Source organism: Fundulus heteroclitus, chromosome 12, assembly GCF_011125445.2.
Source record: "Fundulus heteroclitus isolate FHET01 chromosome 12, MU-UCD_Fhet_4.1, whole genome shotgun sequence".
Lineage (NCBI taxonomy): Eukaryota > Metazoa > Chordata > Actinopteri > Cyprinodontiformes > Fundulidae > Fundulus > Fundulus heteroclitus.
In genome coordinates this window covers 14,720,728-14,748,512 of record NC_046372.1, presented here as the reverse complement: position 1 = coordinate 14,748,512, position 27,785 = coordinate 14,720,728, and the positions used below count along the sequence as shown (strand labels likewise).

At 39.2% G+C, this 27,785-nt stretch overlaps 1 protein-coding gene across 2 annotated transcripts in view; it reads left to right on the top strand.

Moving 5' to 3' along the window:
* Nucleotides 1–1,107: 1,107 nt before the first annotated feature.
* The window catches only part of gak (cyclin G associated kinase), a 39,076-nt gene continuing 12,398 nt past the window's right edge, over nucleotides 1,108–27,785 (top strand). The window contains exons 1-17 of one of the 2 annotated variants that reach the window (XM_012865595.3): nucleotides 1,108–1,478; nucleotides 4,441–4,502; nucleotides 7,616–7,675; nucleotides 9,583–9,697; nucleotides 10,711–10,853; nucleotides 10,952–11,077; nucleotides 12,285–12,374; nucleotides 12,487–12,622; nucleotides 15,125–15,237; nucleotides 16,478–16,556; nucleotides 18,429–18,546; nucleotides 22,336–22,344; nucleotides 25,346–25,395; nucleotides 25,552–25,700; nucleotides 26,188–26,310; nucleotides 27,310–27,443; nucleotides 27,589–27,783. In XM_012865595.3, coding sequence (XP_012721049.2) covers nucleotides 1,337–1,478; nucleotides 4,441–4,502; nucleotides 7,616–7,675; nucleotides 9,583–9,697; nucleotides 10,711–10,853; nucleotides 10,952–11,077; nucleotides 12,285–12,374; nucleotides 12,487–12,622; nucleotides 15,125–15,237; nucleotides 16,478–16,556; nucleotides 18,429–18,546; nucleotides 22,336–22,344; nucleotides 25,346–25,395; nucleotides 25,552–25,700; nucleotides 26,188–26,310; nucleotides 27,310–27,443; nucleotides 27,589–27,783 — 1,844 coding nt within the window. In that variant the 5' untranslated portion in view covers nucleotides 1,108–1,336. The remainder of the gene's footprint in view (nucleotides 1,479–4,440; nucleotides 4,503–7,615; nucleotides 7,676–9,582; nucleotides 9,698–10,710; nucleotides 10,854–10,951; nucleotides 11,078–12,284; nucleotides 12,375–12,486; nucleotides 12,623–15,124; nucleotides 15,238–16,477; nucleotides 16,557–18,428; nucleotides 18,547–22,335; nucleotides 22,345–25,345; nucleotides 25,396–25,551; nucleotides 25,701–26,187; nucleotides 26,311–27,309; nucleotides 27,444–27,588; nucleotides 27,784–27,785) is intronic. The other variant, XM_012865596.3, reaches the window with a different exon arrangement.

Sequence of the window (27,785 nt, the reverse complement as noted above, 5' to 3'; positions counted from 1 at the left end):
GAATTTAGAGAAACAAAGTACATGTTCCCATCGCAAGGAGCCATCCCTCAAAACATGGTTAACCTGCTAAACTGGGTGCAGAGGTTGGTAGAGTAACCATAAATTGTACTCTACCTCAACATATTTTTACCCAAGTCGAAGTAAAAAGTACGTAAACCAAGAAATTACTCAAGTAAGAGTAAGAGTAAGAAAGTATTTGAAGGCTACTCAACTACTGAGTAAGTATTTATAACAATGTATTTTAATGTTTAATAATGCTGTAAGTGGCAAAAATATTAAATTATGCACAAATTCTGGTATTTTAACGACTAACATAAAACATTTTTTTTACAAACATTAGCAATTACAAAGTAACAAACTCAGACAGAAGAAACACTTTTCTAAACAATGTTTTTCAATATAAAACGTATGAAACCCAGCAGTTAATGTATATACATTAAGTTAAGACAGCGCAAAAATACTTCCAATAACAATATCTACTGTTTACTGTGGTTATTTGACCTGTAAATGGCTGGAGGAGCTCAGCAGATAGAAAATACCATCACAACAACAAAGCTTGAGAACAAACAAGAAGTCTCACATTTATATAAACTGTAGACGTGTGTCTCTTTGGTGCATTTTTGGTTGAAAATAGTTTGTTCTTTATTCAGTGAAGTTACTCACAGTGGATAGAGTAGCCGGACATTTTCCTCCAGTAAGAGTAGAGGTACTTCTTCATAATATTTATTCAAGTAAAAGTAAGAAGGGCCAGTGCAGTAAAACTACTCATAGAAGAACATTTTGTTCAAAAAGTTACTCAAATAGATGCAACTGAGTAAATGTAAATAGTTAGTACCCACCTCTGCCTGTGTGTGACAAGGCAGTGCCAGAAAAGATGTGTCACGGCTTCTGGAAAACCACCACAACTGCTGTTATTTTGTTTAATGTGTCTCTTTAAAATTTTACCATATAATGCTTAGCAGGATATATTTGAATTTTAAAAGACACTTCCTTGACGTCCTATTTATAGTTAATTCCTGCTTTACTTAGCGGCTTTTCATTTAAAACGAAGCGCCTTGCCCCGCACTGTTTTTTTTATGGTCACGTGATCGGATCGTGTCTGACGTCACCTCGACTCTTCGCGGAAGCTGTCGGTGCCGATATGATGGCTGCTTCGTCAGTTTAGCGGCAGGAAGAGGATGTCTGTTTTAAATGAAGGAAGAATAACACCCGAATATCAGACATTTCATTAACCGGGTAGGCCGGCGTAGAGGGTTTGTGTTGAGCCAGCAGGGATTTTGGGGTCGCTCGTTTCCTGTTCAAGAGGCGGCCCGAAAACGGACGCCGGATAGAAAAAATGTCCCTGTTCCAGTCGGCACTGGATTTCCTAGCCGGGCCCGGCTCGTCCGGAGGGGCCGGCCGGGACCAGAATGACTTCGTCGGACAAGTGGTTGAGCTCGGCGACATGAAGCTGAGGATAAAACGGGTGATCGCTGAAGGTGAGGAAGCCTCCCGCTGACACGGCTGGCAAAACGGGGCATGCTAGGTAGCCGAGCTGGCTAGCAACGTCGGGTTGCGTTGGTTAGCAAACGGAGCGCCGCGACTCACCTAGCGAACGCCAGGTGACAATTTGGTTTCGATCAGTCTGACCGGCTGTGAACCGATGGCTGAGGTGTGAAACAGCTTTTAAGCTCGATTCGTTCTGTTTTCATCACCTGCTGCATGTCGTTGGTTGACGGCGAGTCCTGGACCCTGACAGCGATTCGCGTGTTTTTTTTGCACCGCGTTATAGATGTGTACCTTAAAAAATCACAACAGGTTTAACATGCACAGGCAGGTGTAACATGTTATATTTGCACCAATAACCAAAGCAATGGCCGATCTTTGCCAGAGAGTCACGCGTGAGGTCAGACACTGACAGCGGTTGTTGGGTTGCATCTTAAACAGGACAAACGCCACAGGACCAAATGCAGCATTTAAGCGTTTTTTTTTCTGCTATTTTCCCTTCCCGTTTGACTTACTTACTTATCCTTGATCCGCTTCATCTCCTTTTGTATACGTAGACTTCACGTTTGAGCGTTCAGATCAGTGTCTTTTATGTAAACAAACATGTTTTCTACTGTCTAGAAAGGGGCATTGCTGTCTTGTTAAGTACTAAGAACAAAAGGTAAACGTATCATGGTTTAATGGTCATTTACACAGGAAATGGAAATAAAAATGTATCACGTGAGCCACTCGATTTTATTTTAAATAGAAAAGACTGCTGTGCTGCGATAATACTGATAGATTTAGATTTTACATGCATGTTGTCTATAAGATCTTTATTCTGATATGAAAAAAAAAACTATTCCACATATTTCTTTTTTCCCTCTAGTCTGATCTTTACCCAGTGATAGAAATGAAACCAGCTATTAGCTGCCAATCAGACAGGCTTTAAAGCTACAACTTGTAGTTTAAAAGCAGCATTATAAAAATAAGATTGAGCTCAAGAGAGGCTCTGTTATAGTTTCTACACCTTCACTTTAGTCGCTTTCTATGTTGGAAATATTTCTGAACAGCCAAATGAGGTTTTTTTAGGACATTTTTAAACTTTTTTTTTTATTACTTGTGTTGTAAGAAGTGTGTTCTTCATAGAGACACTTTGTCCTCTGAAAGCCAGAATGTTCTTTGCCTTGTAGCCTGTTAGCACCTCTCATGACTTCTCAGGACAAATTGGTCCCAGTGGAATTACAGCAGAAAGGAAATCCAATTTTAACTTATCAGTAAAAATGCTAAAACATAAAAAAATCCACAGCCTGAAAATATTTAAGATATTGATATGAAAAATAAAAAGCAATAAATAGACTGCTTGGATCACTCAATATGGCTGACAGATATAGGGCGATAATGTGGTCAGAAAGTTAACTTTTTGTTATCAGCTTGTCTACCAGCACCTAAAATTGACTGGTTTTGGATGGCCAAAAAAACAAAACAAAACAAAAAAACTAAAAAAAGACAGACTAAACCGGTGAAAGAGGAGAGCGGAGATCATTTTACATTAAATCTACCCGCTCTTTCAAACTCACATCCTGCTGTTTGAAAGGTTTCTTTGTTGCGCTGTACCAACATCCTTGGCAGCCTTATACAAAAAATTGCTCTAACTGATCAGATTTGTTTGCCTTTTCACCTGCAAGTTCCTATATGTATATATCTTTTCCAAAGTTTATAAAGATTTAATTTATTTCAAGGGATTTCAAAAGGTCAGTGAACAAAGGAGTATCGTAGTTTAAAAAAGGAAAAGGAGAAAGAGACTTTTCAGGTTCCTGCCTTATTCTCTTGTACAGGTGTAGCTCATTTCCTTCTTTAACCCTGCTACTAATAAATATTAAAAAAAGACTAGTTCAGTAGCTGTCTGCTCTTTATGCCAAGGACTCTTCAGTGCAGAGTTCGTGCTGGGCTCAGAAATCAAAACGAGCTCGTCCCGTCCTGCACGTGCGACAGAAATGTGTGCGTCTGCGCGTGCGGCTATCAGGTTACCGGGTAGAATCCCAAACTAGGTCACTAAATCAGGGCTGGGATAACGAACCCGTCTCGCGCACACCTGAACAGCCATCCTTGGGTAAATAAATTGTTAAAGATTAGAGAGACTTGGACCTGTTGTTTTAGGTTTTTGCCGAGCAAAGCAAGGTGGGTAGTTGATTTACCCGTCGCTGCGGCGACCATGCGCTTCCGTTGTTTTAGACGGTGGGTTGTTGAGGAGTCACTGAAGCTTATCTTCTGCCTTCCAGCATTCATTAAAACGAGTCCAAATCACGCTTAGTTTTCCGGCCACTGAACTGTAAAGTATGCCTCACAGTTTTACTCCATCCAACACATTGCAACGTCCAAATTATGATGTTTTGTACTCTCTGTTTGCATGCTCTTATGGTTGCAGCCACCATCTTGGCCATTACGACCCCACGAGTGAAAATGAGTGTTTTCAGCAGGTTTAAGAATTAAGCTGTGGGGCAGAAAGTTTTGCTGTTTCTTTGTTTTTTTTTCAGCAAGGTGCTTGAGCTCAAATTGCTCTGCTGAGGCGGCTCAGCGATCTACAGATAAGACCGCGGTGGTGCTGTGGGTTTTAGACTGTGGGACGATCTGTCGAGCAGAACTTCAGCTGAAGGTCTGAGGGTTTTTCTCTGGTCCTGAGCTGCAGCTCGGTCCCTGTGGAATCAGCCACGTGAAAACAAGATGTCGGATACGTTTTCCATCTGTTAGCTGTGACACTATTTTAGCAGTGACAGCAATCCCGTCAGAGCGAGTTAGGCCTAAGCACGTGAAGTTGATTTTGGACAGTAATTCTGTTGGATTGCATAACAGCACGTCCCGGTCCGCATCACACATTTCTGTTGCCATGCGCTGAACGCTCAAGACTAACATTAAAAAAATGACATCCAGGGGTTTTTTTCTTTATAGTTTTCCTTAATTTTATTTCTTTTATAGGTGGATTTGCTTTTGTATATGAAGCCCAGGACATGAGCAGTGGGAAAGACTATGCCCTCAAGGTAAGAGGAGTTATATGCAGAACTAAGTATTCTAAACTGAATTGTTGATTTGACTAAACTTGTTCCTATTGTTAATATGTACAGTGCCTTACAAAAGTATTTACCCCCCTTTGCTTTTTTTTTTTTTTTGTTACATTCCCACCTGTAATTTAAATTATTATTTTAAATGTTGCTTCATTTACGTCATGGATCAGCATTAACAGTCTCATTTCTCATTTCACTTCACAGTGAAGTGAAATGAGAAAAATATATATGAAAAAAACAATAACAAAAAAATGGCATATGCGTATGTATTCACCCCTTTACCATGAAGGCCCTAAAAAGTTCTGCTGCAACTAATTCCCTTCAAAAGTCCATCTGTGTGCAATCTGAGTGTCACATGATCAGTATAAACGCACCCCCTCTGAAAGACGGCAGCAGCACTAAGCAAGATGCACCACACCATGAAGACCAAGCAGATTTCCTAACAAGTCAGGGTCGAAGTTGTTGAGAAGTACAAGTCAGGGTGGGGGTCATGAAAAAAAAAAAATCCACATCTTTGATGTTCCCCCGGATCGCCATCAGATCCATCATCTTCAGTTGGAAAGCAGATGGTCTCACAACAAACCAGCCAAGAGAAGAATGCCCACCTGAAGTCAAAGAAAAGGCAAAGAGGGCAGCACCGAGATCAAAGGTCACCATAAAGGATCTGCAGAGGTTGACAGCAAAGGCTGGAGGATCCGTCCACAGGACCACAATAAGTCATACACTCCACTGAGCTGGGCTTTAATGGAAGAGTGGCCAGAAAAAAAAAACATTAGTAGTAATATATGAGGGTACATTTTGAGTTTGCATAAAGGCAAGGCAAATTTATTTGTATAGCACAATTCAGTACAGAGACAATGCAAAGTGCTTTACATGATTAAAATACAGGAAAATAAAACGGAATATAAGCAAGTAGGAATAAAATGTAGAAACAAAAAAAAGAACATCAATACACAGTTGGACTAAAAAAGTTTAACTAATGCTGTTTCAGAAGAACAGTTTAACTAGAACAGTCAAAAACAGTCCTAAACAAATGTGTTTTTAATCTTGACTTAAAAGGACTCTGGTTTTCTGCACTTTTACAGTTTTCTGGAAGTTTGTTCCAGATAAACGGAGCATATGAACTAAATGCTTTTTCTCCATGTTTAGTTCTGGTTCTAGGTATGCGGAGTAGGCTAAAGCCAGAAGACCTTAGTGGTCTGGAGGGTTGATACGCTGATAACAAGTCTGTGATGTATTACAGGTGCTAAGCCATTCAGGGATTTATAGATTAGATAAAGGTCGCGTGAGTGACTCCCTAAATGTACGGAGGAAGGTGCTCTGGTCAGAGGAGACTAAAATGTGACCAAGCAAAACATTATGTCTGACACAAACCTATCACCCCTTTTCTGCAGCAAACTGGGCCGAGTCGAGGGAATGGTGGACGGTGCTAAATACTTGGATGTTCTTCACCAAAACCGGTGTCAGCCTACCTGAGATTTGAGACTTAAAATGAAAATACTTTTGCATGGCACTGTATGTAGAAATAAGCTTTTTGAACTTTTGTCCCTGTTTTATTTATATATATATATATATATATATATATATATATATATATATATATATATATATATATATATATATATATATAAAAACTTCACCTGCTATTCAATCAAGATGTGTGCTGAAGAGAGCACAGTGGTTTCAGTTTTTTCAGACTGCTCTTTTTGATGCCACGATCTACTACGTTTTGCCTGTAGACAATCTCCCTTCCTCTTTTCCGATGACGCCTCCGCAGCAGACCACATCCGGTGGTGGAGGGTACATGTGGGAGAGAAGAAGCAAAATATCCAGTTCAAACGTTTAGCCCACTGATTGAACATTTTTCTAGCCCTCTTGTAATTTCGGTACACGTTTCAATGATTATTGGAGACGCGCCGGTTCTAAATCACTGATTTTTGTAAAGCTCTGACCGGCTGACACCGGCAACTGATAAAATCCGGGATTGTTTCTATCTGGAGCAGAGATGACAATGTGCTGTGTGTGAGAGAGGAGTGTTACACACCTCTGCAGCTAAACAGGTTTTCGCTGTTGTTTCAAAACAAAGAAAGTTATTGCACACCTGGCATTGTAACCTAATCATTACAATCAGCCGTTTTGCCTCGTCAGCACAGTTAGTTACTAATTTCATCCGTTTTTGGGTATATGTTGAGATTTTTACAAAAAGAGATATAAGATGAGACTATATCGTTTATATGGTTGTATTCAAGTGTTATAATTATACTTTTATGTATTCCAGTGTGCTATTTTTCAGCTGTTTCTCATATTTATCTGTTTGTTTAAAAAAAATGTGCCTACGAGACGTTTGGGATAAAGCTTTGATTCAGAGATGCTTTTATAATTTATTAAAAGAAAAAAAGCATATTGAGATAAATATCATATATCGGCATTTAGCCTAAAAATGTCGAGACGTTATTTTTGGTCTTTGTCGTCCAGCCTTAATGCAGTGTTCAATGAAAATGTGTGCGTAAAAAAAAAAAAAAAAAGAAAATGTGCGCGTAGGTTTGCTCTGCTGGAGGTTTCTTCCAGTTAAAAGGGAATTGTTCCTTCCCACTGCAGTCACGTGCCTTTTGATGAGAGATTGCTGCAAATTTAACGACTCGGTGCAATCCACCGGGAGCTGTTGCCTCACGCTTCCTCAGGAGGAGGGATTGCTTCAACGTCAGCGACTTGGTGCAATCAGCCGGACAGAAAACTGCACATTTGAAAACAATAGATGACAAAAGTTTTCTTTGATACCGTACCGAAACTGAATCACACATCCGTGGTTTGCTGCCTGCGCGGCAGCTACTTTGATATTCATATCACCAGGAGATTATACCCAACTGTGGTTTTTCACATTCTGTTTGAAAGGCTTCAGAACTGTTGTTTTAAGATGCATCTAGATTCAAAAACTCAGCCGTTGACCAAAAATGAAATGCAGAATAAATGCATATGTGGTTTGACTGAGAAAATGCAGAATGAGGTTTGTAAAACCAGCTGTCCGTCAGCATCCCCAGCATCAGGATTGCTTTGAATGACGTTTTTTCTTTTGTACGTTCTTGTTTCAGAGGCTGCTGTCCAATGAGGAGGAGAAGAACAAGGAAATTATACAGGAAGTCTGCTTCATGGTATGATTGACCGCCCTTTTTTTTTTTGAGGATCATAATTGAAAGTTTCTGTCTCAGTATTGCGCAAGTGTTCCCCTGTGAAACAGCCGAGTTAAAATCAAAGCCACATGTTTGAGGTTAGTGGAGTAAAGCTTGGGTTTAGGTTGCAGTTTATACAGAGTCACCTGCTTATTTTAGAGGCGAGGCCAGACGTGGCATTTGCAATACAAGAGGGATTTCTCAGTATTCGCAGTGGTTGGTGTTAATGTTGTTTTATCATCTGTGAGACAACTAAACAGAATGTGAAAGGAGAAATATCTTTAAAGAATTTAGAAATTCATTATTTACAGGTTGAAAACTATATAATTAGCATATTGGAAAAACAAAAAAGGCTACTGCATTACATTGTGTGGCAATTTGACACAAATCTATTGGCCAAAATTCCAGTTATTCTTCAACAATGCAGCCTACTCAAAATGTGACGCTTGTTTTTGCCAGTTCACAAACTATACCGTCAGCACAGTTGGACGGCTTTTGATTTGCGGTTGCAGCCAGATCAAATGAGCAAAAGTAGCCTTTTTTTTTCTCCTTAACTTTCTGACATTAGATAAAACTAAACCTTGTTGTTTAATTAATCATTTAGGAACACCTCAATTATTCATTGTTGCTACCCAGATTAAGAGGCCTTCTAAGGGGGCATTGGTTAAGCCACAACATCTGAGTCAAATGGAAGCACACCTGTTGATGTATTTTAAGGCATCAGCTCACATACAAACTTCCTGATGTGGCATGAAAAAAGAAACATCTGGTAGGGTAGCAGCTTCGTTTTGTGGGGTTGTGTGTTTTTTTTTTTTTTTTTTTTTTTTTTTTTTTTTTTAAGCAACAGATATCAGCCAGGAAGTTAAAGCTTGGGCAATGACCTTAAGTATTCTGCCAAAGTGGGAGGAAATTGTATTGGGGTGGACTTAACCAAGCCCTCACTTGAGTGCCATAGAAAATGTTTGACAGAGCTGAAAGTGTGTGGGGGGTAGTCACACTGATCTCTATTATACACTGGATTGCTAATTGCCCGCTGTTAGAACGAGTCGCTTTGAAGCCACCAGCCGCCATCTTGGTACTCCCTATTTTCCCCTAGTAACTAGGGAATATGTGCGCTACAGCATCGAATCACGATGATTTTCTCATGTTCAGGGGGGGCTTAAAACTTATAAAATGTCAAATGCCATATACTTTTATGTTATGTACTAAAACTATCAAGTACTGAGAAAGTCATGTGCTGAAATATTTTGCATTTTATTTATATATATATATATATATATATATATATATATATATATATATATATATATATATATATATATATATATATATATATATATATAAAATGCAAAATATTTCAGCACATGACTTTCTCAGTACTGTGAAACGTTTTCACACAGCCAGAAAACTGCTTGTTGTTGCAACCAAATCCTGTGGGGTTCTGTGAGAGTAGGGAGTAGCAAGATAGCGGCCAGTGACTTCGGTTTTTCGGGCAAATCAGTGTATAATAGAGATCAGTGGTAAGTCAGCCAGCAGGTCTGGCTCCCATACCCCGGTACTGTCAGGAGGAATTGGCCAAATCTCCAGCAAACTATCGTCTGCAGCTTGTTGATACCCAAGTCGCAGTCAAAAAAGTCTACCAAACACAAAGAGAAAGATTACACACGTATTCATTTACAAAATATTCTAATAATAATGCTCTCTCTCATTGTTTTTGACATTTTTAACAAACAGTAATTTTGTCGACACTAACGGACCTAAAACAGGGGAAGTGCAGTCGATTTTAATGTCAGACAGGGATGTATAAAAGGGTCTGGGTCTTTTTTGGTTTGTACTGCACAAAAGGCCAAATCTGAATTTTATGCTGTATGGTGTCTCACGCTTCCTAGAAAAAGCTATCGGGTCATCCAAACATGGTTCAGTTCTGCTCGGCCGCGTCGATCAGTAAGGAGGAGTCGGACACCGGGCAGGCAGAGTTCTTGATCCTCACCGAGTTGTGTAAAGGTAAACGCTGACTCCCACTACAGCACACAGACAGTTTCCCCAAATGTTGGCCCATCTTCCTCTGTCTGCCTTGTCATACCGCGCTCTGGGCTTACTCATGCACTAAACGTAGTTGCGCTAATTCGGGTGACGTTGCAATTTCTCAGGAACTCAGAAACCAGAAGGAATTGGTGATGAAAGTCTCACTTTTTTGCGTGGCCTTTGATTTCCTGCTCCACTTCCTTTTGTTCCGTTACAGAAGGCCTACCCTTCATTCAGCAGTTTTTACAGCTTTGTAAGCAAGTATCTTAGTAGTTAAAAATGGGGTATATGCATCAATATTCAAAGTTAGAAATATATTTGTTTGATTTTTCATATTATAAAAAATATGGGGGGGGGCGGGGGGTTGCAGTAACACTCAAAACTCACAAATAAGACTCAGATACTACCCAGATTTCTTCAATTAATATTTTCTTTTTTATTGGCTCGATTGATCTTTTCAGGATGGATCAAATACTTCCTTGAAGCCTTGAAGAATTTCCAGCTTCTGTACTTGCAAACAGCTGAACCCTGTTTACTAAAACTATTAAATGCTATGTTTGACTTGTTCATAATTCTCTTCTTCAATGAATACAACACATTGAATGTAATGTAGGAAATACAGAGAATGTTTGTTTAGAGAGCTTTGGTCAATCAGAGTAGTCTGCATGCTTAATTATTTATTTTTTTTGAAGTGCAGGTATGTTTAAAAAATATCTAAATACACATAAATTAAACTAAATTTAATTATGGTATATTAAATTTTCTTGATTCCTCATCCCTAGTTTAGCTTTTTTTTTTTTTTTGTCAAATCAAAGCACCTTAGTAGTCTCCTCCCTCCCCCTCTGTTCATTCTTTATTATATAATATACTGAAAATATTTTATGTATTTCCTTATACGCATTGGCAAAAGCCTTTTTCACAAAATCTAACAATTGTATAAAATATTGTCGTTTTAAGTTATGATGCATTTACTTCTGTGTGCTCCGCCTCAGGTCAGCTGGTGGACTTTATAAAGCGCGTGGAGCAAAGGGCTCCCATGTCATGTGACACTGTGCTGAAGATCTTCTACCAGGCGTGCCGTGCTGTGCAGCACATGCACAAACAGAAGCCTCCAGTCATCCACAGAGACCTGAAGGTTGGTCGGTCCCTAAACGACGCTCTAAAAAAGGGGCCGGGCGATGACCCCATTAATATGCACTTGTGCTGAATGAGACTGCCTCTGATGTGTTGCAGATCGAGAACCTCTTGATTAGTAACCAGGGCACCATCAAGCTGTGTGACTTTGGCAGCGCCACCACAGTGTCACATTATCCCGACTACAGCTGGTCTGCGCAGAAGAGGTCCATGGTGGAGGATGAGGTACACACACACACACACACACACACACACAAACCTCTCTAAATTCAAATTAGAAACATACCAATGCGTTGGGTAATGTCTTCACTGACTCCATGTTGCTGATGTTCTGTTCCTCCTCATGTCCACAACCTGTTCCCTTGGTCTTTGTCACTTTAAGTCGTAGAAAGTTCTGCTCGCATGTGAGTCCTTTAGCTTCCCCCTTATTCACGGGTCACCACAGCAAGTCGTTACAACTTACTCGCACTCCGGATTCTCTTCCTGACGCAACCGGGATTTGAATCTTGGTTCCCCATATCAGCCCGCTACACCACAGAGGGACTTAAAGTTCTGCTACAAATAATGAGGCAAAACATTATATGTCCCCTCCAGCACTGGATTCCTCAAATGTTTTTCACACGAATAATTTTATGTTTATTAAATATTATGCTGTAATTGGGCTTACTGTTCTTGTAATATCACAATCTTTTATGATGTTAAAGAGTTTTTTTCTATAACATAAAGTAACGTTACGGCCAAAATTACTTCATTTGCTTCATGAGCTCTACTGTAGGCTCCAATCTAATGCTGTTGATGTGACCATGTGTATAACTTTAATCATGGTTTTTTTTTTTTTTGCCTCTTCGATGGTGCCTTAATTGACATCTGACCTGATAACAACAAACCAAAAAAAACGAGAGCGAACATTAGTCAAAATTAATGCTAAACCAATTTTTTTCCCCCAGTATTCTGAGAATGTTTAATAGTTCAAAATGTATTAATACATGTTTCCAATTTATGCAAAAGAGATGATTAGGTGACATCTCCATTTTTCTCACTGAATCTAGAGCTCCAGAAATGACATCTTGGTGTCGAATAGGAACCAGACATCTTTGATTTAACTAACCAGAGGAAGCACTGGTGGATTAAATGAATCAAATTAATACCATAACCACGCAGACACGCATGCATTACCGAGAGCTTTGCCTCAAATGACCATTCTGTTCAGGACACAAGAAATTGGAAATCTAATGAAGTCTGCTAATGTTTTTAGATCAGGAATGCTAAATTAATGAGCAAATGGGCTTGTATGATAGTGTTGTAGTGAACATAAAATGCTGGTTTTAGAAAAAACAAAAATAAGTTTCTACTAATTTATTGGAAAAGACGGGATTTAAACATGTGGCTCCATCTAAATTCTTCTTTTTATTGCTGTTCTTTTCCCCTGCAGATTACAAGAAACACCACTCCAGCATACAGAACACCGGAGATGATTGATCTGTACTCGAACTTTCCAATCAACGAGAAACAAGATATCTGGGTCAGGGCCTGGAAATTCCTCGCTTTTCCTTTTTTTTAAGTTTCAGTCTCATTTCGAAAAGAAAGGAAAAACTGTCTTAATTTACTCTTTTATCATCTGTTCCTCCATGCAGGCTCTCGGATGCATCCTCTACCTGTTGTGTTTTAAGCAGCATCCATTTGAGGACGGAGCTAAACTGCAGATCGTCAATGGAAAATACTCCATCCCTCAGAACGATGTCAAATACACAGTGTTTCAAGACCTTATACGTACGTAATGCGTGTTTCTTTTTTTTTTTTTTAAACTTGATCTAGCTTATTCAGTTTAGTCCCTTTATTCTTTTCTGATTTGTTATTCTATGTTGGTTTAATTATTACATTCTGTGGTTAAAAAAAAATCTGATTAATTCTGATGAACCCACATGTAAAATAAAATATTTCATACATCACAACTGTTTATGAAAATGCAGCAGTACATTAGGAAACAGATTTAGAAAATACAGTTTAAAGCTTATCTTCATTCAGGAAAATGACATTTCTGAACTGTCCTGTAGTGTTGTCTTTTTCAAGAGAATTACTAAACTGTCTTTATTGTATTTTTTTCATGACCACATGGCTTCTGCAATGTGCTTGCTATCTTATAGCTATTGTCCTGCTCCAAACCTCTCTAGAGCATATAAACACAATTCCAGTAAGAAGTTCACGTGCACTAATGTTTTGGTTTTAAATTTTGTTTCAACATTTCTTTTCTTTTTGTGTGTGTGCTCTGATAATATACTATACAACTGTTACCTTCAGCAGAAAGCTTCTTTCATAGTTCTGGCTGGACATTTGACTGTTGAAGCAGAAAAACATGTGGAGTTTTACACCTTTGGTTTAATCTTATGTGAAATGGTAGCGCTTATTGAATTTTCTTTTTTCCTGGCTTTAAAGGAGCAATAAGTAAGACATTTACTGCAAAATCAGTCTCACTTGTCACCCAGGATGGAAGTAATCTACTTCCAAATCCACCCTGGTCTTATTTCTTTCTACTGAGGTCTTCCTCTTCTTCTCATAAACCTGGACGTGGTTCGCTCCTTGCGACTCTCAGCCATGTTCAAAGTATACGGTGAGAGCAGCGGAGCTACAATGAGCAGCTAACACCGAAGCTAACCGCTAAGCTAACCAGATACAAAAACACTGGAAGTGCATGGCCAGCAGGCAGAAGATAATAAGGAACGTGCAGGTATACTGGCATTACGTGAGCCTGTCAGAGTGATTGGCATGTGGGACAACCAATAGATGAGGCGATACCCCAGACCTTGAGGGACAGAGGGGGGTGAGGGCAGGACCAAAACTTTAACCAATCCCTGCCATTCGGACTGAACGGCAGGGATTGGTTAAAGTTTTTCCTGGCCTGCAGCTCTCACACGGATCCATTTTATTTTTAAACCTCCTTTTTCTGAATACATAATGTATTGACTACTTTCATGATAGGACGATTTTACCCAGTATAACAAAAAGTGTTTCTGAACAGGATTACCAACTGTAGCTTTAATGTTAGCCTGGTTTAAAGGTATTTGAATTCGGGGGCGTGTCCATGTGGGCAGTCAAACTTCTAAGTGTTTTATTGTGGAGCAGGTGTTTTGTTTTGTTTTTTCTTTATTGGCACCCTCTTAGGAATGCAAAACCCGATTCGCCGTGGAGAGTGGCGCCGGTGTTGCAATAGTTTCCAGTTAATGGCAGACTTTAGTCAGGGTGATTCCTGTGTCGTTCCTGAACACAATAATTCCCTTTGCTCTGAGGCGGACTATTTGGTTCATATGGTTGAAACTTTGGCACTTTTGTATTTTCCATCAGGACAATGATCCAGTACACAACCTAATTGGCTTCAGAATGAATAAAACATAACCTGGCCTGCCAGATTGATAATGTGTTGCACTCTCTTGCTTTTGTCACACCGGTATGTCCCACTTTAAACCACAATACTGCAACGTGATTGGTCCGAACGTTTTTTGTAACCAAAAATCAGTGGCAGCTATTGATCATTATTTTATTATTTTTTGTGTGTGTTTTGTACAGTTTTGGCTTAATTACTGCTCTAAGTATGTTGTTCTTTCAGCAAAATGGCATATTTTAAAGTCTGTAAACGCCAGTTAACGATTATGATTATTTGAGTAATTTATTAATCATGGCTAATCTGATTAACATTTTCAGCCCTAGTCATCTATTTGCATGTTTATAGTCAAATTCAATAAATTAATTATTGAAAAGTTTGTTTAATTCAGTAACTCCACTGTAAAATACAGTTAATCTATACACATTACATGTGTATAGATTAATTAAACACAACCTTAGTTGTTGTCAATTAGGATGATTTTCTGCTTATAGCTGTTGAAACATGACATTTGAGATGAGAATATTATGTCAGACCAATAAAAAGAACATTTCTAATTGAGAAATGTGGCCTTAGGGAAAATTATGCTTAATCCTTGCTTGAAGGTTATTATTTTTAAAGGTGCTTTTATTGAATTTGATTGTATGTCTGAGCATGCATGTATAATTTGGCCATGTGTGGATTACACTTAAAAACTTTTTTGTATTTTAAACAAAAAGAAAAAGCCCCAAATTAGTGTAATTTCTGCCTGTGATTAGTCCATGTAAACTTCTGACTGGAACTTTGTGCTTTTCTTTTTAATTGCAGTATAATTTTGCCTGCTTAATTTTAATATTTTGCTTAAAACCCTCCTCCTCATCCTACAAATCTCTGACGCGTTCCTCACCTTTTTATAGGTTCCATGTTGAAGGTGAACCCTGATGAGAGGCTTTCTATCACAGAGTTGGTCAACCAGCTGCAGGAGATCGCAGCTGCTCGCAACGTCAACCCCAAGTCCCCAGTAACAGAAGTGAGCGTCCAAACCTCTTTTAAGTTTTGTAAAAAAAACAAACTCTCTAGATATTTGAAGTTAATTTGTTGAAACCCACTTTTTTGGGTGTATTTTTGATGAATCGTCTTGAAGACTGCTCATCTGTCTGCAAGCCTGTGAGCGGCTCACGGCTCCTTCCGCTGTGTGCCCTCAAATTGCTGATGCGGTTCCTTTTACTTAGTCTCTCATGCAACACATGCACTCTGTTGTGGTACAAAGGAGTCAGTTTTCTCCCTTTCTGGCTCCTTTCTTACTAGCTGACAAAGTGCTCATAGCTGCAGAAACGTAGCGATTTGAAACCGGTGGACTAAATTTGATCAGAAACACGAAACGATACTAATATGTTTAGTGGCATTGTTATTATTATTATTGATTTATGTTATAATCAGATTCAAAATTGAGGTTTAATCTTGTGATTTTCAACTCAAATCCTTGTACTTACTCTTAAAGCTGATTTTAGTTTGAAATCTGCAGGTTTACAGGGTCTCATTCCTTCAACTTTTTGATCTGCAGTAATTCTCTAACAGATGAGTCTGGATCAGTGTTCAGTATCCTCCTCTAAATCTCTGCTACAAATAAACTGCTTTTTTTTTTTTGGGCTAGTAGCAAAGTAGTTCACCAAAAGTTCACCTCAATCGTTCCAAATTTCTTGCTAAAATCTGACTCCCGACCAGGCTGTGTGCACGGGAGGGAGGAGGTTGGCAGATTTAGGCGATCGCTGATCTGATTAGGGCTAAGAAAGGGTTTCCCTGCTGGACATAAGGAGATTACGATCCTCCTGCATCTCCTCCTCCTCCACTCTCTGCTGCTGTTCAGCAGAGACATATGGAGCGGGAGAGCAGAGAGGAGAAAACTTAAAGAATGGAGGCGAGATGGAAGCACTGGGAAATGCAATAGATGTCTTGCATTGAAGAGAGGCGCTAATGCTCCCGGGCTGCCTTTGGCCAAATTGGGAAACTGATTTTTTTTTTATTTAGTCAACAACTTTCTGGTGGTGCTTTGAAAGAATTGTTCTTTTCAAGTCTTTTTTTCCCCAGGAAGTCTTCAGCTGCAGCTCCATAGTTGTTGTTTTTTTTTTTTTTTCATCAAGCAGTTGTTGCAGCTTTTTGCCATTTTTATTTTTTCTTACCTACTTTATTATTTCCTCACAATTCCTGCAACGATGTTGAGTACATATTACTGTTGGCGTCCAGTTTACGATGGCTATGAATGTCTACAGCTGCTGGAGCAGAATGGAGGATTCGGGAACAACGGAGTGCAGCCGCCCATGCAGATCCAGAGTGTGCATAACAATGCAGGTAAAGCTCTTCAGAGTGTTGTTTGCAGGTGCTTGCATGCCTTTCACAGACTTGTAGAATGTCCCTAAATCTCCAGTGTTGCATACAAACAAAGTAGCAGATCATGTGATATTGATGTTGAACTGTAAATACATCTAAGCTCCTCTTTGTTTTTAAACTCTTGACCACGCCTCATTTAATAGCTTCTCTCATAAAGTCCCATCTGCCATATTATTTGGTGTCACAGAAAGTCTGCTAATTCCCTCATGGCAGTTGAAAGCATGTAATATTCTGTGTATTTTGAGGAATATAAACTTCTTTGCCCTTTAGACCAATGAGGGAGGGTTTATAAAGTGTAATCCAAATTGTCATGTGTTACAGTGACTTTTAATGGTGGATTCTAGCTTTGTTTTCCTAGTATTCTTTTTATAGTGTTGAGCATAAAACGCCTTTAGAAAGGCTGTCATATAACCTGTGTAATGTACTGAGCAAGTAGACTTTTCAGTATGTCTTTCATGATCCGTGAAAGCTAGCAGGTTTAGTTAAACAAAGACGAGAGAACAAAATGGATCGGTTAAAAGCAATACTGCGCCATAAGATCACATATTAGAATGTGGAACTTGGCATTGGACAGTTACCAGTAATAAGGTTTACGAAGGTTTTTAAAACTTACGCTTTCAAAACGGATAAAGTTGTCCATCATACTGTCCCTATGGGTTAATCATTTGTTATGGTTGATTTTTTTTATTTTTTTTATATATATTATTTTTTTTGGGAGCTGGCTGCTGTACACTGCTGGTTGGCTGAAAGGAGGCATGCTGTGCAATTCTAATCAAGACTCTTACTTAAAATTACAACAGTAGCATGGCTGTTAAGCATCTAACAGCAGTTCGGCTACCTCAGCAGATAGCCCAACTGATATCAGCAGATAGCCCAACCGATATCAGCAGATAGCCCAACTGATATGAGCTTCTTATGTTCCCATTGTTTCTTAGAATGACAAAAAAGGATACACCTCTCAAGAAAAACAAAACTGAAAACCACCACTAAATTTCAATGTTTTGAATCTTCAATTTTGCTCAATCAAAATAACAAAATGTTAGAACATATCTTGCTCAGTGTGAGGGATTGTTGCAAAGCCATCAACAATGCAGACGACTCTCCCTGTGGCTCTACGCTTCTCCAGGAGTGAATGCTGCTTGTCAGGACAACTGGTTCCCTTATATAGGAAATTTTTTACCAATCTGTATAATCTTACTCAACCTGTATAATTTGATTGAAATTGACTTTGTAAAGTGCCTTGAGATGACATGCTTCATGAATTGGTGCTTTATAAATAAAATTACATTGAAAATACTAAAATATATATATATTTTGCCATCAAGGCAGTTCTCCAATATGAAAATATTTTTCAATCTTTGCTTTTGAAGTGGTAGAATAACAAAAAAAGCAAGGTAAAAATCCCCGTAGCAAAAACAACTTTCCTGTTTCTCTACTTTCTTAACTGGAGGGACTTTGTGGAAAAGACAATCCCTATTATTCTGTTTTTTTTATTTTTGTACATTTGCCAAAACTACCGTAATGAGCTTATCTTTACACACACACATACACTGGCAACCTCCAGTGTGCCTAATAAGAGGATTTCTGTGCTGCCCATCAACCATCTGTTGAAAAGTGGGGCGTGTTTGTTATTTCCTTTGGCGATTGCCTCCAAGTGGATCCCTGGAAAACATCAAGAATCTGAATGATCTGAACAGTTTTATCCAATCCATTTTCTGCTTCTGTTCTTTGTTGGACCACTAAGTGCTTTTAAAGGGGCATGTAATTGCCTGCTAATTGATAACGGCGTGTTCACTCTGTTATTTTATTTTTTTTCTGTCTCATGATGCACAGGAGTGTATGATCCTGACCAAGCAGGAAGTGGCTTCCTGGATCTCTTGAAGGGAGGAACAGAACGCATCCTGACCAACATTAAAGATACATCTTCTAAAGTCATTCAATCAGTAGCCAAGTAAGGCACTCCACCTTTTAATGCATTGGATGTGTTTTCTTTATTTTTTTATTTTTTTTTTATTTGTCATGACAAGCTTTCTTCATTTGCACTTTTTCTTGGCATAACATGTGGTTCCTACACTGTCTGGAAAAATATGCCGTTCAGTTAAAGTATTGTCCAGGTTGGGGTCAAAATAAGGGGTAAAAGGGTATTCCAGACTTTGGTCTATATATGTTTAAAACTTATATCCATCCACCTGTCTTTCAAGATCCATACATTTGTCCATCGGCTTCTTGTCATCCATCCTATCACCGACCCATTCATCCATTTACCCTCCCATCCATCTATGTCTGTTTTATCGATACTTGTATACTATTGCATATAGCGATGGGTACCGAATTCTGTACTTTTATAGGTACCGACCGAATTATGCCGGTACTACCAAGTACCTATTTACGTGAAATCAAACTGTACTAACTCTCAGTACTTAAACACATCATTGTGACGCTGAGGGAGGGGAAAAGTGGGCGATTTTCCATGCCCGACAGGAACACAGCATTGCATGCGCAAGAGCGTAATGACGTCAGTAGCCGCTGGTCTGGTCAACAAAGCAAGCATGAGTGATAGAAAATGCTCAAAAGTCTTGGCTCCACCTTTGAAAATGCGATGCAGATTTCACTTGCCAAGGCCAGCGGTGGGAATACTTTTAATCTGAGGAGGCACCTGGGCACTGCTGCCGACATTTCAGACCCCTCTAGCGCCCTTTTTTTTAAAAAGCCACTTGCGGCAAATCTTACTTACTTACTTACTTTTTTTTCTGTGTTGGTGACTTTCCGTGAAAGCACCAATCATTCTGCAGTCACCGTCTTGAGGCAGCAGCAAGTGCTGTTGTGAGCCCCTTCCCACTTCTTCAAGCACTATCTACACTGCAAAAAGGGAACTAAAAGTAAGTAAAAGTTTCTTGAAATTAGTGTATTTGTCCTTGATTTGAGGAGCTAAATAAGACTATTTGCCAATGGAATGAGTATTTTTACCTCTAAAATAAGATAATTGGATATCTTGCACTTAAAATAAGACGATGGAGATGAATTGTTTCTATTTTAAGTGCAAAAATCTTATTCCATTGGCAAATAGACTTATTTTCCTGCTCAAATCAAGGAGAAATACACTGATTTCAAGAAAATTTCACTTACTTTTAGTTCCCTTTTTGCAGTGTAATAGGCTGCTGCAGCTGTCTGATCCTGAAACCCACCCTCAGTCAGAGCAGAGAGGAGATCCACTCCTTTTTCACATTTCAAATGTATCCTACACTAGTTTACAAAGCGGTATAAATGTTGGTTTTTTATAGGTTTTTTTCCCCCTCTGAAACTGTTACACTAAAATAGTTCCCTGAATTTGATTCACACACAGCTTTATTTACTTATTCACTTGATTAACTCTGTGCCTCTGACAACTGTATTTTTGGTAAAACATACAAATTTACAAACATACGAAGCTTCTGTGGTTGTTTTATGGAAATTCAACAACTCCGTTAAAGTCAGAGAGTTTCTACTTTGAATAAAGCTTGGTGCAAGTAAACACGCGTAATGATCGGATTATTTGATATTTGAACGGGGCGCTCAGCTGAGATTGGGAGTCTCCTCTTCAATACAGTGGGCAGCTGCGAAAGAGGCGGAGCTGACATGCGCAATTTGGGTTATACCTGTTGGGTGGAGTCAGAGCCGCATGGCAGCGGGTAATTGTAGTCAGAGCTGTATTTTATTCTGGGAGCCATGATGATTAAGGCAGTAAAACAGTATTATAATTCTTAAATTATTTCCTTAGGTTAATTTGTAGATCCAAAGAAGTTCATATATTTTATAATTATTTCAGTGTTTATATAATTTACATATAAATGCAAAGTTTTTTGAAATTATATCATTAAACTAATTAACATTTATTACCACATGCAACGGTGACGCCAGAGTAACTGTCAGCTTTGCGCCAGTTTGATTCCCCACTCTGACCGTCATTGTGTCTTTGGGCAAGACACTTCCCCTGCATTGTCTGCTGGTGGTGGTCAGAGGGCCCGGTGGCGCTGATGTATGGCAGCCTCGGCTCTTTCAGTCTGCTCCAGGGCAGCTGTGGCTAAAAACATAGCTCACCACCGTCAGGGTGTGAATGACTGACTCTAGTGTAAAGTGTTTTGGGGTCGTCGGACTTAATAAGGCACTATACAAGTACAAGACATTTACAGTTTACATAAACACACACAGAAATACCGAAAATAGATGTTGATTCCCAGGTATCAGTACCTTATCAATTCAAATGTGAGACGTACCTATCCCTAATTGCATATGAAATATGTGCTTATACAGTTGAAACTAGATATTTCCATACACTGTAATTTTTTTTCCTTTCTGTCTGATGTTAAATGGGAGTAAACCTTTCCAAATTTAGGTCATTCAATCCATTGTAACAATGATCATTATGGCCAAACGCTTTAGTTTTAGCTCCAACCAATCATGGGACATATCTTAGATATTGAAGCTTAATTTGTCTTCGTGTGCTCTGGCATTCTGTAATTTGGCTTTTTATGTTGCTTTTGGAGGTACAGCTTCCTCCTCTCTGTGTGGACCATAAGCCTGTGTCTATACGGGCTAAGTTTACTGGCACAAACAATGGTTTTGACTTCTTTTTCCATCACCTGCAACATAAATCAAGTTCAAAACGACAACCCACAGTATGTAAAGCAATCGGCTTTTATTAAATAAAGCAACGTGTTTTTAAACCTTTTTATGTAAAAAGATGATCCCTATGGGCTTTGCAGACAGGTTCCCCATCTTTCTGTATACAACGGGTGAACATCTTCTATGTCTCTAACTTGTCGTTTATTTCTGTTTAGCTGCAATAAACGCACCAACAATTCATGATGATTGTTTACAATACTGCACCCAGCCATTTTGGATGTGTGGTGTCAACTATTTCTTCTCTTGTTTTCTGCATTTCACCGGTTATGTTGGGTACTCCCCTCTGTGTTTTGGGAGAGTACTGCACCTACGTCCGTGTCAAATTTAAATGTCTACAGCGCTTCTATGGGCTCGCGCCCAGTCCGCACAGACCTGCGCGACAACCCGGCGTGCGATTATAACTCAGCCTTAACTGAACAGACAGTCACCAAAAAATGTCATTTTTATTCAGTGCAAGTAAATAAATATCTGCTTTCAACCATACTTGATGCCTTCAGTTATAGTATCTGCTATCGGCTTGTGGAGAACTTTTGTATTTCTAGTTCAAAAAGAGCTTTATGGAATGAGAAGTCTGGAAAGTTGGGTTTGAAAAAGATGGTAATTTTGATATGAAAAAATGTGTGGGAACCTTGAGCATGGGGAAAAATACTGACACTGTTTGAATATTTGATTACCTCCTTTGGTATAATCCTTGTCAGTTAGTGGTTACTATTCTTAATAGCTTTTGCATCAACCTTTGAAATTGAATATTAAACGTGTTTATCTGCTCTTTGTCTTTATAACCCTTTACAATCACTCCTACCCCCCCCCCCTCACATTTATTTTAAAGGAACATTTTGTGGCTTGTCTTTTCTGTTGTTGTTTTGATATGCCAGATTAATGAGATTACCTGTAAAAAATAAGCAAAGTGTTCCTTTAACAGCTAAATTCCACACTTCTTATAAAGTTATGATCCTCCTTTCAGTTACTCTCTCATCTGTTTGCTCCATTTATGTGGTTGTTTTGTTTATTTTTATTGTATGTTGTTTCTTTTCTCTATCCCAATCCCTCATGGTTCCACTTTGTGTACATCTACTAGCAACCCGAGGTAAATATGGGTCGGTGAAGTTTGTCATCTCATGCGTTGCTGTTTGTGTCCCGCAGCATGTGTTTGATCTAGACGGGTAAAAGCTTGACTAAAGCTTCTGCTCTTCTGTGTTCGTCATCACAGCTTCATGATCCTAACCTCACACACTCAATAATTCAGCTGAATGAATGCTGGGGGATGTGTGGCTAATCAGACAGGTAGTGTCCTGGTGTGAAATGATTGGAAAATAAAAATACAGTTCAACCAGATGCATCCTGTGTGATAAGATAATGTAGCTCAATACGCACTTTGTTTTGTAACTTTAGGGAAATTCAGCTTTCGAGTATTTTTAAAACCAAACTTCCTACTGTTGCGTCAATACTCAACCATTCCCTTATCTGTATATTTTATAAATGAGGGAGCTTTATTTCAAAATTAGAGCAGCATTTAGAATATATGTATATATTCTATATATATATATATATATAATACAGGGCTGCACAGTGGCGCAGTGGGTAGCGCTGTTGCCTTGCAGCAAGAAGGTCCTGGGTTCGAGTACACCCCTGGGTCTTTCTGCATGGAGTTTTCATGTTCTCCCTGTGCACGCGTGGGTTCTCTCCGGGTACTCCGGCTTCCTCCCACAGACCAAAAACATGACTGTTAGGTTACTTGGCTTCTCCAAATTGTCCTTAGGTGTGTGTGTGAATGGTTGTTTGTCCTGTTTGTCTCTCTGTGTTGCCCTGCGACAGACTGGCGACCTGTCCAGGGTGTACCCCGCCTCTCGCCCAGTGAACGCTGGAGATAGGCACCAGCACCCCCCGCGACCCCATGAGGGAGAAGCGGTTTGGAAAATGGATGGATGGATGGGATTTAGAATATAATTATTTAGCCTTCCTGCCTTGAACAGTCATTAACTTGTTTTATATTAGGGGCTGAGGTCACACCGCAGTTGCTGTAAAAAAACAAGTGTTAACTATAATTTAAAAATAAAGAGAAACTGATTACAGAATTTGAACCTGTTGTTAGCGTAATGTAATACCATTTAGGCCTGTCTTTGAGTTTTTAGATAATGTACGCACTTTACCATAATTGAGATTTCCAAATAGCTACCGTCTCCAAATCGAGCTTGTTCCAGGAGCAAGGCTAGGCAATGTATTGAGATTTTAAAAATATCGAGATAAAAAAAAAAGGTGATATAAAATTAGACTATATTGTTTATATCAAGATGGTGTATGTCACGCTAGCATTATACTTTTATGTATTCCTGTAGGTTATTTATCGGCTGTTTCTCAAATTTATCTGCAGCTGTTTGATTAAAAATAAATGTGCCTGTGACACATTTGGGATAAAGGTTTGATTCAGAGATGCTCTTTTAATTGCTTTATAAGAAGAAAATCATGTCGAGATAAATTTCGTATATCAACATTGAGCCTAAAAATATTGAGATGCTATTTTTGGTCCATATCGCCCAGCCCTATCCAGGAGTTAAAAGCTCAAAAAAGATAAACCATAGCAACTTTAATCTGTCAAGCCTTCCTGTTCTTTACCTTCAGTCTTGCTCTCTCTTGCTGCCTAAATGAACCAAAGAAAGGCCTCAACATCAGAGGTGGGTAGAGTAGCCAAACATTTTACTCAAGTAAGCGTAGCACTACTTCAACATATTTTTACTCAAGGAAAAGTAAAAAGTAGCCAACCAAGAAATAGAGTAAAAAGTATTTAATAAGAAGTATTTGATAAGAAGGCTACTCAAGTACTGAGTAACTAAGCAGAACAACTGATTGAATATTTTTAAATGTGTGTCTCTGGTGCATTTTTGGACAAGTTTGTTCTTTATTCAGTGAAGTTACTCACAGTGGAGAGCATAGCCAGAAATTTTACTCAAGAGTAGTGATATGTCTTTATAATATTACTCAAATAAAAGTAAGAAGTACTGTGCAGTAAAACTATCCCTAGAAGTGCATTTTGTTCTAAAGGTTACTCAAGTAAATGTAACTAATTACTACCCACATCTGCTCAATATGTCGTAATCTTTTTTTCTTTTAAGGCTTTTTAAGTAATAGTGGAACAATTGTTCGAAACAGCAAATTTAACAGCCATGTTATCAGTTCTGAGGTCTGCAAACCTAGTTAGAGTTTATCAATATTATTATTAAGGATGACTATTTGTCATCTTTGATAAGTAGTTGAAGGATTGAAAAGAAAAATAAAGTTGACTTTTAGAGTTGGCTCTAAGAAGAAATTGTGTAAGTGAAGTTTTGGATGAAAAAGTCAAGGTATAACTAAACATCTCAGTGACAGAAAATGGAGTTAAAACATAGTTAGACCAACAATGAGGAGGAGGAGCGTCTATCGTTAATATTGTATTTATCAATATTACGTCTTAAGACATGTGGTACTACTCAAAATGTTCATACATCATGAATGATGGATGTCTGAATGAGCAAATAAATAAACTCTGAATGGTTTTTCTGACTCCACTGCCTACCAAGTAACCGTTTCACCCTCATGTGTCCTTTAACCAGCATCCCTTGTGTGTCCTGATGCTGTGCCATAATATTAATTCTAGCTGGATTAGACGGCTCTGATACTCTCTGCTTTCCGAATCATGATGTGTTGCTTCTCATATGTTGCAGTGTGTTTTGTAAATTCTGTAAAACTGTCTTAAAGCCCGGTGTGTAATATTACAAAACACATTTTTTGTTTGTAGTTCTGAGTCTTTTGTAAAGTGTTTGTGGTGCCTTCAAAATCCAGTGTTTACACAGAAGGGAAATGTACCAATCGAACTGCTAGAGTTTGTTTAAAGGGCTTGAAAATCAGGGTGACGGCTATGTATTGTAAGAGAACGGCGTCCATCTCTGGATTTTGGTTCTGTCATTAGGCTAGCTGCTAAATGTCTGTGTGCTTTCTCCTAAGGCATTAGCCAAGCAACTTCCTTTAATCTCAAAGTATTTTCTTTTATGGATTTGTCCTCCATTGTGTCCTCCGCATGTTTTGTAAGTCCCTCCTTTTAACTTCTTTCGCAGCTACGCCAAAGGAGACCTGGATATTTCCTACATCACCTCCAGAATAGCAGGTAGATGAAGCTTCTTTCATAAACTCCCTTTTTTTCAAGTTGATTTGCTGTTTTTCTGAAAGCCATTCTGTCGTTCCTGTTACGACATGTGACCTTACAAACCTTTGTTTTTGGAGTCGCTGACGAGTTTCTTTGTGTGTGTGTGTGTGTGTGTAGTGATGTCTTTCCCAGCAGAAGGGGTGGAGTCCGCAATAAAGAACAACATCGAGGACGTCCGTCTGTTCCTGGACTCCCGTCACGCCGGCCACTACGCCGTGTACAACCTCTCCAGACGATCCTACCGGCCTTCTCGATTCCACAACAGGGTGAGACATGTGTATAATTCAATTCATTAAATTTTATTTATATAGCCCCAAATCATGATAACATGTCATTTCGAGGCACATTACAAAGTCAAATCAATCATATTATACAGATTGGTCAAAAATTTCCTATATAAGGGAACCAGTTGATTGCTTCAAAGTCTTGACAAGCAGCATTCACTCCTGGAGAAGCGTAGAGCCACAGGGAGAGTTGTCTGCATTGTACATGGCTTTGCAGCAATCCCTCATACTGAGCAAGCATACAGCCACAGTGGAAAGAAAAACCACCCATTAGCGGGAAGGAAAAACCTCCAGCAGAACCGGGCTCAGTATGAACGGTCATGTTTTTTTAGGATACATGATTATGCCACCCAGCAAAACTCCATCTGTAGCTTTTGTTTCAACACTTGTTACTGCACATGGTTTCAGAAAGCATAACGAAAGGATCCCATTAGTCTCTTCACCGTGCCTTCGTGTTTCTTATGTCCAGGTTTCAGAGTGCAACTGGCAGGTGCGCCGCGCCCCCAACCTCCGCAGCCTCTACAGCGTGTGCAAGAACATGCATCTGTGGCTCAAACAGGACCAGAGGAACATCTGTATAGTGCACTGTCTGGTGAGTCGGCCAGTCCCCAAGCACGCTTGGAAATGGAGGAGAAAATCAGTCTTGTTCTTTAGAGCTAAGCTATTCATGTATGTACGGATGCATTATGAGTGTTTGTTTCCATCCTCGTGAATTTAAAAGAAATTACAGCAAGCCCCTAAAAGAAATTACAGCAAGCCGGAAAAAAGGAACAAATTTGGAGAGGATTGCGTGCTTGTTGATGATAAAATCTGTGAAATCTGTTTGGAGCAGTTTGAAGAGAAACGAGGAGCATGGAGCCTTGCACATGAAGTTTGTTCATGGGTATTCAGGTGTAAAATTGTTACATTATAACTGAGGGCTGCTGGAGATGTGTTTAAAAATTGCAGTACACTGAAAGAGACTACTTTTAGACTCTAGGAACCACCAGCAGACCTGCAGTCTGAGAGCGAAGTACTCTGTTAGGAACATACGGGGTAATCAAAGCTCTGATATATGATGGAGCTTAATTATTAAGGCCTTTATACGTGAGAAGGAGAATTTTAAATTCTATTCTTGATTTAACAGGAAGCCAATGAAGGGAAGCTAAAATTGGAGACATATGATCCCTCTTGTTGATTTTCATCAGAACTCTTGCCGCAGCATTTTGAATCAGCTGAAGACTTCGAACTGCATTTTGTGGACTTCCTGATAGTAAAGAATTACAATAGTCCAGCCTTGAAGTAACAAATGCATGGACTAGTTTTTCAGCATCACTCCTGGACAGAATGTTTCTAATTTTGGCGATATTCCGGAGGTGAAAAAAGGAAACTCTGGAAACCTGTTTAATATGGGATTTAAATGACATGTCTTAGTCAAAAATAACACAGAGATTATTTTTATTCTTTATTACCAGAGGCCCCGATCCCAACTATCTTTGAGACTAAACATGCAAAGATTTTGATTTACCTGATTTAGAAACAGAAATACTGTGCTAGCTGGAGTCTTTTTTTAAATGCTATTATCATTTTTGTTTTTGTTTTTTCTCTGTAGGACGGCCGAGCCGCATCAGCAGTGGCAGTTTGCTCTTTCTTGTGTTTCTGTCGCCTTTTCACCACAGCTGAGGCCGCCGTCTACATGTTCTCGATGAAACGCTGCCCGCCAGGCATTTCCCCTTCACACAAGAGGTACGAAACCCAGTGTGCAGACGATGTTGTGTGGGGGTTTTGCTCTCAAACTGTGAAATTCATGCCGGTCGCTTTATGTATGCTGACATGTTTGAGCTGTTTCACAAAACGATGCCGATCCCTAAACGTTGCTTTTTGCTCTCAGGTACATAGAGTACATGTGCGACATGATGGCAGAGGAGCCGATTATCCCTCATAGCAAGCCCGTAATCATTCACTCCATCGTCATGACACCGGTGCCGCTGTTCAACAAGCAGCGCAATGGGTGCAGGCCGTTCTGCGAAGTCTATGTGGGAGACGAGAGGGTCCTCACCACCTCGCAGGAGTATGACAGGATGAAGT